We start from the raw sequence: 12,092 nt of genomic DNA on the forward strand, positions 1-12,092 counted from the left end.
TCTCTACCCATGTTTCCAGGCCTTCTGTACTCCTCTGGCCTTTGTTAGCATCCTCTGGGTCACCATTAGTCCACAAGTTTCATCAATGAGTCCTTGCCTCCATCCCTTTCCTGGGTGAGGAAGATCACCTTCCTGCTGCTCTAGGCGACATATGCTTGCAGCCCCTCCCTCCGCTATCTGGTAATCGGAGAGCTAAAGAGCTGGAGAAGGATCCTGAGGCTAAAGAAGTACCTGGGCCTCACCAACAACCCAGCTATGGACACATCTCTTCCCTCATTCCCTCCAGCACCCACTCCTCTGTCCCTGGGAAAGTGATACCTTCACACGTGCTGCCATCTCTGGACACGGTGTAGCCGGTGTCACAAGCCATGCAGGAGTAGGAGCCCTCAGTGTTGAGGCAGAGTCCAGAGGGACAGGCACCCTGGGCAGTGCACTCGTCTATGTCTGTATAAGCACACAAAGGAGAGAGGGATGAGTGGGAAGGATGCAGAGGAACCATGACCAGGGGCAGATGTGTGGAGGGAACCAGCCAACATGGTGGCCAGGACTTGGGCAGGTCCAAGTGCTCTGCAAGAGCCCAGGGAAATGTCTGGAATGCTTGTGTGACAATTCAGAGGGTCTGGACTCATGGCTCCCCGGTACCTTGGCAGCTCTTCCCATCAGGTGCCAGCTCGTAGCCCCGGTAGCAGGAACAGCGGAAGGAGCCATCCAGATTGACACATCGCCCATGAGCACAGGTCCCCTCCACAAGACACTCATCCACATCTGCGTGACACAGCAGAGAGCAATATGGAACGGGAGGGTGCTCAGGGCCTTCCCTGCCACCCAAATTGCGAGAGCCCTGTGCCCTGGCCAGGGAGGCTGGCTGCCTGCGGGAGGAGCGTGCTGCCCGTGCCCCTGCTCCCTTTGAGGCTTGCAGGGAGCACTGCCGCAGGGGGCATGGGTGCCGTCCAGAGAGAGCCCACGGTCCTCACCAACACATCTCCCGTTCCTGGGCTGGTAGCCATCCCCACAGCTGACACACTTGTAGGAGCCGAGCGTATTGACACACTTCCCATGGGGACAAGGGCTGGGATCCACGCACTCGTTGATATCTGCCAAGAAACACACTCCTGTCAGGCTCCCAAAGGCGAACAGTGCAGCCTTCTCCAGGACATCCCCTCCAGCTGGATCCTCAGAGTTTCGCTCTGGGGGACAGCAATGCCCAAGAGGCTTGGGTAACACTTCTTATAGACCCATTTATCACTCAGGATCCTACACCCACACCTGAGGGCTGACATAATCCAGCAGCGAAACCCGCTGCCGCAGGATGTTGCCAAGGCCAGGAATGTGCATGGGCAGAGAAAGGGATCAGAGAACATCTGTGCCGGGCTGTTTCATCAGGGACTTTCATAACTATGATTAGGATGCAGCCTCCAGCTCAGGAAGTCCTTAAGGCAAGTGCTTTCTGGAGGCCATGCGGGGGGAGCAGCATTCTGTGCATGCCCTGCTTCCTGTACTGCCTCCCAAAATAGTCTCTAACTCTCTTTTGGAGATGAGCTACTGAGAAAGGGGGACCTTTGATCAAGCACACCGCATGTTCACAAGGTCGAATGCTCTGAAGGGCCCAGGCCACGCCATGTGAGCGAGATGCTGTGGGGACAGGTGGCCTGAGTTTCTGCAGCCTGATCTCCCTGCTCTCCACTTGCCAGCACGAGGGTCTGGTGACAGAGTCAAGCTGGCATGAAAACGCCTGGGCATCTCCTCCCAGAACATGAAGCCAGCATGGGCTGGTCATAGGGGCTCTCCCTGGGGAGATGGGAGAGGATCCCAGGAGAACTCCCCTCTCCCAGCCCAGAAAAGCCTGTCCCTTCTGCAGCGGAGGACAGGCAGCCCTCACGGAAAGAAGACACAGAGCAGACAAGCATGGGGGTGGATGAGTGTCTCCTCCCTTTCAGGAGGATACATGGAGTGGTGAGAAAAGGAGGTGTTCAGACCTGCACAGGGTGGGTTGGAGGGCCAGGGGAACAGGGAGCAGTGAGCTTCACCTTCGCACTGTCTTCTGGGGCCCATGGCAAAGCCCTCCTTGCACTCGCAGCGGTAGGAGCCGGGAGTGTTGATGCATCGCTGTCCCCGGCAGGTAGAGGGCTGCTCACATTCATCTCGATCTGGCAACACACAGGGAGACAGTCCTGGAGTCCTCCCCCTCCAGTGTGGGGAAAGTTGGGCACAGAAGAGGAGCTGCTCCACCTGCAGCAGGCTCTGCCCAGGGCTCTTCTCCATCCCCCATCTGTCCTTGCACCCCCTCTTGCCATGAAGCAGTGATCAGGGTTGGCATCACAAGCTTCTACCCAGATCTCCATGGGCAGAGTCCTGCCCCTGAGCGAGCAGGAGAGGGTGATCCCCATGGATCAGACTGTTTATGGGCAGGTCTGCAGAGAGGGAGGATGTGCGGATGTGTGTGCATGTGTGTGTGCAGATGTGCATGCGTGAGTGCATGTGTATGTGTGCACGTGCATGAGAGAGCGTGAGGGCGGGAGACCGGGGAGACCCTGGGGAGATGGCAGCCCTGTGCCAGGCAGACACCACTTACCCTGACAGCTCTGCTTGCCCTCCGAGACAGCCAGGGTGTACCCAGAGTAGCAGAGGCACAAATAGGAGCCCACGCTGTTGATGCAGCGACCTTTTCCAGCACAAGGATCTTTCAGGCACTCGTCTTCATCTGTGCCCAGGCAAGGAAGGAAGACAGGCGATCACCACAGCAGCCTTCTGCCAGCCCCCTACCAGCCTCCTGCCAGCCCCATGGTGCAGCGGGTGGGCAGGGGCTCAGCAGAGCTGCCAGAAAACCTTCCCCCAGGAGCCTGAAGGACTGAATGGTCCATGGAGACCTGTCAGGCAGAGGAGATGCCAACCTACCAATGCAGCGGAGGTGGCTGGGGTCCAACGTGTAGCCGGGGTGGCACAAGCAGCTGTATCCCTCCGGGGTGAGCACGCAAGCACCGGCTCCACAGGAGAAGGGTGAAGAGGCACAGCTGCTGACCCCTGGCAGGAGAGAGAATGGGGTTGGGGGCAGCACTCCAGGGTCTGCCTTGTGTCCCCAGCACCACGCTGGGGAGGCTGCTTTTTCCCTTGGAGAGAGATGGAGCAGGCTCAGCTTGCTCCTCTACATAGTCAGGCTGTCAGTGCCTGTAGAGATGCAAGGAGGACACCACAGACCCTGCCACCTCCTCTGGCCTGACCCTGGCTGGGACCCCCCAGGCCCCTGCACTGCCACACAAGGGCAGTGGGACCAGCCCCACACCTTGGAGGAGGGCTGTCAGAAGAGCCTGGCACCTGCATGGGGGCTGCTTCTGGGGTGACAGCAGGCATCTGCCTGCCACCACCCTGCTAAGCGGTGCACAGGCGGCAGTGGAGGGGCAGTGGGGCATTGCACGCCCCTCGGCACTGAGCCGGCTAGGGGGGGCCAGCCCAACCCCAAACAAAAGGCTATTGAGGAAGATGCATTCCTCAGCAAGGTGCCTCCGCCAGGCCTGCTCCCCAAGGTGCTCCAGCCCCCGGCGGAGGGCAGGGGCCGCGCTCCCAGACACTTGAGCAACCCTGGAACAAGAGCGTCCTTGTTTCCGGCGCAGTAAACAAGCCGCCCCGGGAGCCACATGCCTCCCCTTGCGCTCCCACTTCCCGATGAGTCAGCTTGCGCCGCGGGGGGAACGGGGCCAAAGCCACCGGAGCGGGCGCGTGATCCCCCTCACCCGGCAGCCACTGCTGCACCGTGCAAGCGAGCTGCAGGGGGGGAAGGACTCGGAGAGGCAAACACTTTGCTCCCTGTATGGGATCACTCTCCTGCCCCACCACAGCCAGCCAGCTTCTCCCTGGCTGGCAGCAGCAGGGCCAGGTTGGAACAATACCCCAGGGTGGTAGGGCAGGGACTTTTCTTTGGGAAGTCAAGTGGGGCATGTAGGAAGGTAAGCAGGCTGGGGAAGGGAGAGAGCCCCTGGGCAGAGCTTAGGGCAAAATTTCCTGACCAGGCAGGGAGAGGAGGGAAATCCCCGAGAGCAGCGGACACACACCTGAGCCTTGCGCTGGCGTCTGTGTTGGAGCAGCAGCAACCCAGGTGCTGGTATGGCCAGGCTGGGGAGGACCACGCCAGAGCTCCTCTTCCTCTGCTGAGGAAGAAGAAGAGAGATGAGGTCCAGCCCCTAATCCCAGACAGAGGTGCAGATGCAAGGTTTACCCGTGCTGGGTGCCCCTGCACTCACAGATCCAAGAGAGCACATGGGAAGGGGCACAGGGTGTCTGTGGCAACCTCATCATCTTGTTATTTAACACAGCCTCCTCCACCTCTCTGGAGAACCGCCACCTCCCTGCATCCCTACAGCCCCACATCAGCCACTGCAGTGTGGCAGGGGTCCCCCATGCCACCCTGCAGCCAGCCCAGCTGGGAGCCCGTCCTGCCCAGCACCGGGGGCTGCTGTGAGGAGGGGGCAGCTCCCAGCCTCCCTGCTCTCCTCCCTCCTCACTGCCCCATCCCCTTCCCCATGGCCACCCTGACCTCCTGCCAGCCAGGCACTCACCTCTGCGCATGGCGGGCTCTACGGTGGCATCAGCAGCACCCTGAGGGACAGAAACATAGCACTGTCTCTATCCACATGCATGTAGCTGGGATGCAGCATCCCTGAGACATTTTCCCACCCACCTTCTGGTTCCTCTTGCTCCCTGACACACTGTGCTGGGAGGAGAAGCTGCCACATCTGGGTGCAGCTGGGAGGGCCACGCTGTCTCAAAGCACATTGTCCAGAGCAAAACACAGCTCCTGGCCATGCCCAGGGGCTACCAGCCAAGGGGCCGTGCCAGCACGCCATGCAGGTGGGACCCAGGGCACTGCCATGGGGCAGGCGTCTCCGCAAGGCAGCCAGGAAGAGCAGTTAGGCACGGTAAATACTGCCACTGTCACTGGTGGCTCTGGAGGGCTGATGACAGTCACTGCTTCATCCTGTCTCAGAGTGCTACCTGCTAGAAGGGTGCTTGGTGCTCAACACTTTCTCAGCATCCCCTCCTGGCAAATCCATGGCTGCCAAAGGAGACGCTGAAGGTCTCTGCTCCGAGGAACTTTCCGCAATGGATGAAGAAAACAGGTGGATGAGCAAGTCCCAGCCTAGTTTTGCTTCAGATTTGGAAGCTTTGGTTCAAATTTCCACCCTCATGTGTCCTTGGGCAAGTCACTTCATGTCTATAAAGCAGGACAATGGCATTGCTGTCCCCTCTCTCAGAGGAGCTGCAAGTACATACTGAGGGCTGGGCTGCTATAGCAAGGGGGGCAGAGAGATGATCAGGAGAGCTACAGCTCAATCTGTACTGACAGCAGGGATCGAGACACATATTTTTCAAGTGAAATACATAATAAAGAAACCCAACCCTGGGAGAACCTGGCACAGAATCGGTCCCCAGGCTGCTCCTGTCAGACAGGGTGAAATCACACAGCCAGTGTGGGAGACCCCTGCCCCGACTGCTCTAGTGGGGTTTCTGCTGTGCCCATGCCAACATGGGGAGACCTGCCTGCAAACGGGGCTTAAACATGACAGCAGGCCCTGCGAGAGGAGAGCTCCTCGAGCTGTCTGCAGCGGTTCCCCTTCCTCTGCCCCCTGCCAAGCCCCACAGCCAGGCCAGGCTGACGGCAGCCTGGGCTCCTACCCCAGCCCAGCAAATGCCAGCTGGAGTCAAGGCTAACCATGAACTGGTGCAGCAGAGCCCCCAGCCCCCAGCTCCTGGTTTGAGCTAATGACTTCTTAGCAAGAGCTGAGCAGGCACGTGGCACAGTGCCTTCAGCCACGGCAACGCAGCCAGAGTGGTAGGGTTTGCAGCTCGTACACCGTTCCCTCTGGCAGCAGCTACTTGTGCTCTCTTTAGTGCTCTCTCTGACCACATTTCACACCTCCCTGTCACCTATTTGTATGACATCCCCCTTCCCACCCATCAAGCTACCATGGATGCGCCCAGACAAACCTTACTCACCTGCACAGCAGGAGAAACTTCACCTGGAAAGGGAAACAGTGCATGGTGAGCAGAGGCAAGGCAGACATCATCCTCAAACCCTGGCTGCCTTGATTTCACCCCACCTCTAAGACACTGATGCTCACTCCCTTACACTCCTCTGCAAGAGCTTGTTCCCAAGGCCAACACACCCAGGCTCCTCTCCTGGGACAGCACAGATCCCAGGAGCTTCCACTCTAGCAGGTGCTGGCACAAGCAGTCGGTCACACTTCCCTCCAGCCGGGCTGGACAAAAGCCCAAGGGCTGCAGTGCCAGGGCTGCCACACAGACCTGAGGTCTGGGTGGAGGCAGCCTGGCCAGCCAGCACCAACTGCAAAGCTGCGGTCGCAGGAGCCTGAAACACTCAACCTCCTCTCTTGAAGACATGGTGTCTCATGCCCCATGAACACTAGTAGGGCTGAAGAACACCTTGCATATCATACAGATGTAGAAAGCCCTTATCAGCTAGAAGTCCATCCATGGGGGCTTGGCAGGACCTGGGAATTTGCCCACCCTTGCTAGGGGCCCAGATGGAGCAGTTTTAAGCAGGAGACCCCACACTACCCTCTCCTGCCGAGGCACCAGGGTGGGGGAACGCCTCCAGGATGCTCCCACGCAGACTGTCCTGCAGTTGCTGTCTCCTTGCTGCCCAGTCCAACGTCCAGTTGCTGTTCTCCCCTTGCTCTTCCAAGCTGAGGGGCAGCTCTTCTGCCTCTGCCTTCCTCATCGACAGGCGGATATCAGAGCTGGAGTAGGTGTAGCCATGTCCTGCTGGGCAAATCTCCTTGAAGGCTTCTGTGAGGGAAAATCAAATCAAAACTTCAGAGAGCAGGGGTTGGAAGGAAGAGGCTGGTGTAAGGATCACCTGGCTTACCGCGCCCAGACATGATGGTGGGACCAGTGGAAGAAAGAAGTGAACAGGCACGTATGTGAATGCAGGTACCGGTTTCTCACATCCTATCATTTTCTGGAGATTTCTAAGGGTTAAATCCTTATAGAAACACATATGGGCTTCAGAGTGTGGATGCTTTGAGCAGAAGGAATCTGCTCACAGGGCAGGGTGGGTTTCTAACAGTCACTGGCTGGTACTCCCAGGAAACAAACACTAAATCCCTCCCCTGGATCAGTACTGCCAGGAAGGGATCATGCCACAGGAAGGTCCAAGCTGAGCAAGCAGCAGATAAAAGCAAACCCATGGTACAGTGGCACTGAGCACTTGGCACATCACTCACGATACTCTGCACAAACCACCTGAAGATTTTTCCCATCTCTGAGGATTTTGGTGCTTTCCCCTCCACCCTACCCCATGCTGAGATATGCCGAACTGATCCTCACCTGGCTTTCATCCCAGCAGATCTACAAGAGACAAAAGGGTTGTCAAAGCCAGACACAGACACGGCTGTGCTCTCCCTTTGGTACAGAGTGCTTTCCTATCAGGGATTTCTCTGTCTTCCCAGTACTGTCCAGGTCTGCTCCCTGGGCTGCTGTACCCATCTCACAGGCCAGCATTTGCACCACTCAGCTCTGGGTCCTGCAGTCGGCTGTGTGGCGGCAAGTTCAGGCAAGCCCAAGCCCCAGTCTAACCAGAGCAGGCAAAGCTGAAGCGGGCACATCTCACCTGAGCCAGGCACAGGGCACTCCTCGCAATTCTTCCCCCAGCCCTTGCCGACGCGACTGCAGCAGCAGATCTGCTGGGTGATGTGATGGGAAAGGGGGAAGGAGCACACGCCTCCGGCTGCCGAGCGGTAACACAGCCCCTGCTCCATCGACACCGCTTTGTCCGCTGAAACACAACGGCAGGTCAGTGCCAGAGGCCAAGCTTTATACTCATCAGAGAGAGAAATGAGGACACTCAGCCTCTCCTCCTCAGGCCTTTTGTTGCCTGTGCCTCTCAGCCTGTCCCGAGGGCTGCTCCATTCTCTCCCCAGAACACCCCCTGGCTTTCAGCCATCGGGCCATTCCCCCAGCAGTGCCAGACCCAAGCAAAACCAGCTCCTGCGGGAGCTCTCTCAGCCCAGGAGGCTGTGTCCTCTGCTGTTGCACCACAGGCACGTACCCTCTGGGCTCTGCAGCCATCAGCAGCAGGGGCCATGGGATGCCCATGGAGGAGAATGATGGATAAAGGGGGCCTAAGGCATGGGGTCCCACCCTGCACGCAAGTGCAGGACAGCACAGCAGGCACTCAGCTGCACTTACAAGAGGCGTGAGGCACGCTGCAGCCTCTGCTCAGCCATGGGGTCCTGCTCAGGCCCCTTTCCCAAACTGAGAGGTTCCGTGGAGCACTTACAGATGCAATGGCTACGGGATGGGTCCAGCATGGTGCCAGGCTTGCAGGTGCAGCGGAAGCTGCCGCGGGTGTTCACACACTCGGCGTCTTTGCACAGGCCCTGCATCAAGCACTCATTGATATCTGTGGGGAGGAGACAGCGCAGTGAGATGTGGGGAAGCTGAGGGTGAACTGAACTCCCTACCCAGTGCTTCCCATTCAGGTGCCACAGACTGAGGGGGTCTCAGCTGGGTTCGTGTCTGAGGCAGCCTCTGCACCGAGCAGCATGGTGGGGACCTTCGCGGCAACGGCAGTCCTACATCTGCGGCACAGAGCTCACTCGCTGCAGCTGCAGGGACGGCTTGTGAATGACTGCTCTTCTCCGCAGTCCTTGTGGAAAACAGATGTAGCCCCATCAGCGAGCCATCCCGGCAGGGTCACTCTTACAGCCATCATGGTCGTTGTTTGCAAGCCTGGACTTCTCACCTGACCCCTGGTCCTGCTCACATGGAGCCATCATCCACAGAGGACCCTTGCTGAGAAACTCATTTCCAGCCCACAGGGAGGGCAGTGACTGATCCCTGCACACAGAGTCCAGTGCTAGGCTGAGGGACGGTGTGCCAAGCTCTGACTCACTGCTGTAGTGCCTTCCTCTGGGAAGTGGTTGAGCAAGAAGGAAGATGCCAGGCTCAAGCCACATCTCGAGCTCTGCCTCTGCCCCTGACTCAGCACACAACATCAGACACAGTCTTCAGGAAGGGAGCTGGGTTTATCCAAGGGAAACACCATCAGCCTCATCCATTTGGCCTGCAGCACCTGCCTTTCCTACAGCACCACATAGGAATGTATTAGCTAAGCCGGAGTAGACAGGGATTGGCAAAAGGTCCACAAGGGGGAGGTGAGGGCAGCTTTCACAGTGGAGAGTGAGGAGGAAGCCCTCATGGATTGATGTAGCTTTATATCTTCACTAAAATGCTTGGCACCAGGAAAGTAAGTGTGCTGACGAAATATGCTGTGTCTGGAAGCATAAGCGGTGCAGGAAGAGCTGGATGGGAGCATGGAGCAGCAGGAGCTGGATAAACCTCAGCACCAAGCCAGGACGATTCACGGGAACATACGCTACAAGCTAAGAGGTGGGAGTAGGCAGTGAGAGGGACCTGGGCGCGCTCACTGCTCACAGGACGGCTGCGAACGGCCAAAACCAAGAAATGTCATAGAATCATAGAATCATAGAATCCTCTGGGCCGGAAGGGACCTTCAAAGGTCATCTAGTCCAGCCCCCCCCGCAGTCAGTGGGGACACCCCCAACTAGACCAAGTTGTCCACGGCCTCGTCGAGCCTTACCTTGAATGTCTCCAGGGAAGGGGCCTCAACCACCTCCCTTGGCAACCTATTCCAGTGCTCCACCACCCTCATGGTAAAGAACTTATTCCTAATGTCTAATCTAAATCTGCTTTTTTCCAGTTTAAAGCCATTACCCCTTGTTCTGTCATTGCCGGCCTTTGTAAACAGACTGTCTCCAGCCTTCCTGTAGGCTCCCTTCAGGTACTGGAAGGCAGCTATGAGGTCTCCCCGGAGCCTCCTCTTCTCCAGGCTGAACAACCCCAGCTCCCTCAGCCTGTCCTCGTAGCAGAGGTGCTCCCACCCCCTGATCATTTTGGTGGCCCTCCTCTGGACCCGCTCCATCAGGTCCATGTCCTTCTTATACTGAGGGCTCCAGACCTGCACACAGTACTCCAGGTGAGGTCTCACCAGAGCAGTGTAAAGTGGCAGAATCACCTCTCTGGATCTGCTGGCAACACATCTCTTGATGCAGCCCAGGATGCGATTGGCCTTCTGGGCTGCGACTGCACACTGCCTGCTCATGTCCAGCTTCTCATCCATCAGCACCTCCAAGTCCCTTTCCTCAGGGCTGCTTTCTAATACCTCATCCCCCAGTCTGTAATGATAGCGAGGATTGTTCCGGCCCAGGTGCATAACTCTGCACTTGCACTTGTCAACGCAATGCTAGGCAGCATCATGCCAAACACTTTCCAAAGACACAGGGCAGTCCCAATGCCAGTGTACAAGGCCCTGGTGAGACCTCAGGTGCCCTGAGAGCACCCAGTGTTGCTCTAGAGACTGTCTCAAGGTGGAAAGAGTGCAAAGACAGGCTGCTGGGACACTCAAAAGAATGGAGACAGTGGAAGAGCCTGACTGAGAGCAGTTATGCTCAGGTATGGCTTTCCCAGCACTACCTTATTCCTTGGAGCTGAAGCATCACTGCTTGGTGGAACTGGGGGTGTCACACAGCCAGCTATGAAAGCTGGAGTTCAGACTTAATGACCTGAGAGGTCCTCCCCAGTCCTGTGCTCTTAAACTCCTCTGTTCACCCCACTGGCTGCCCTATACATGGCTGAGATACACAGGGGCCATCAAGACCAGGCCACGATGTTCAGTCAATTGGAAGTACCAGCTCTCCAGGGATGTCCAGCAGGCCAGGGAGGAGTAAGGTCTGCCTGTGTAATGTAATGGTTTCCTGCACCATACCAAGCACAGGACAGAGTTCATGAGAAAAAACTGTGGCCAGACCCCAAAACGTGCTGGGAACCCCACTCGGAGAAGAGGCTTGGGCTCTCTGGAGGATCCTCGGGGCTCATCCCTGTCACTCCCTGGCACGGTCGGGGCACTGTGTCATTCCAACACACCAACTGGATGAAGTGTACGGCCTCCGCATGAGCAAAGGGATTGAAGGGATTAGAGTAATGAGAGCACAAAACAAACAAGTACCAAGGGCTGGGCTTTATGAGCTTAATATAAAACAGGGCCACGTCCTGGCCTCGATCCAGACCCCTCTATTCCACTGGCAGCAGAGGACCCACCCGCAGTGGAAGTCCCCAGAGGGACAGAAGCAGGCAGGCGCACTCGGGGCCATGCACTCCTACCCCCTGTAGCATGCCAGGGATGGGGACGGCACACAAAAAGAGGCCTCAAGGGACTGCAAACCAAGATCTGTAACATGTCTCAGCTGCTTCCTCCCACCCCACGCAAGCCTGCCAGTGCTCCTCAGAAAGAGCCGTGCTGGGTCAGGCAGCCTGTGGTGGAAAGGTGCAGGCTGGTTTACACTGGTGCTTGGTGAGCAGAAAGGACCTGAGTCAGCAGTAGACACCAAGGATACATGGACACCAAGGATATACGGACACCAAGGTGCCGGCGTGTGTCCTGTGCAGTGACCCGTGCATGCATTACCACTGTCTCCAGGCTCCCTAGCCTGCAGCCTCCATGACAATCTTTGCCTCATGTCTACCAACCACATTATCCCTTTCGGTGCTATACTTCTTGCTGGTCCCAGCAGCACTGGGAGGTTTCCTGACTGGGTCTGCCAGGCGCTCTCAACTCGGACTCATTGCAGCCTGGTTCCCTGTTCATGGGACGCAGGAAGGAAAGGAAGGGAGATCTTGCAGAGATAAGCCATTTGTTCCTCTGCTGGAAGGCACCAGACAACCCTTTCTGTCCATACAGAACAGAGGAAAATGAGCTCTTGCCAGGGCCCTCCTCCAGTCACTCCTCTGTGCTTTGACAACAGCCTGCAAAGTCAGAGCTCAGATTCTTCCCAGCTCAGCTCCTCTCCTACAGCCAATGACCTGAGGAACCACCAGCTGCCATCCAGCCCCTTGGCTCCCCTCCTACCTGGGCTGGCAAGAGAAGTCCCCACGCAGCCCCTCCCACAGTCTATCAGCCAAATTGCTCACTCTGGACCCTAAAGTGAGGTGTCTTCCTGACACACATCCTACTGCAAGAGCAGAGATGGGAGAAGCACCTCAAGGCAGCAGACTCTCTG

At 57.5% G+C, this 12,092-nt stretch overlaps 1 protein-coding gene across 1 annotated transcript in view; it reads right to left on the minus strand.

The window, feature by feature from the left end:
• The window catches only part of LTBP2 (latent transforming growth factor beta binding protein 2), a 73,594-nt gene that overhangs the window by 12,339 nt on the left and 49,163 nt on the right, over window positions 1-12,092 (minus strand). The window contains exons 10-21 of the mRNA XM_074149747.1: window positions 8,294-8,416; window positions 7,625-7,789; window positions 6,571-6,801; window positions 5,989-6,005; window positions 4,551-4,590; window positions 4,047-4,139; window positions 2,896-3,021; window positions 2,573-2,701; window positions 2,028-2,147; window positions 975-1,094; window positions 643-765; window positions 319-444 (exon numbers count right to left, since the gene is read on the minus strand). Coding sequence (XP_074005848.1) covers window positions 319-444; window positions 643-765; window positions 975-1,094; window positions 2,028-2,147; window positions 2,573-2,701; window positions 2,896-3,021; window positions 4,047-4,139; window positions 4,551-4,590; window positions 5,989-6,005; window positions 6,571-6,801; window positions 7,625-7,789; window positions 8,294-8,416 — 1,413 coding nt within the window. The remainder of the gene's footprint in view (window positions 1-318; window positions 445-642; window positions 766-974; window positions 1,095-2,027; window positions 2,148-2,572; window positions 2,702-2,895; window positions 3,022-4,046; window positions 4,140-4,550; window positions 4,591-5,988; window positions 6,006-6,570; window positions 6,802-7,624; window positions 7,790-8,293; window positions 8,417-12,092) is intronic.

This window comes from Numenius arquata, chromosome 6, assembly GCF_964106895.1.
Source record: "Numenius arquata chromosome 6, bNumArq3.hap1.1, whole genome shotgun sequence".
Taxonomy (NCBI): domain Eukaryota; kingdom Metazoa; phylum Chordata; class Aves; order Charadriiformes; family Scolopacidae; genus Numenius; species Numenius arquata.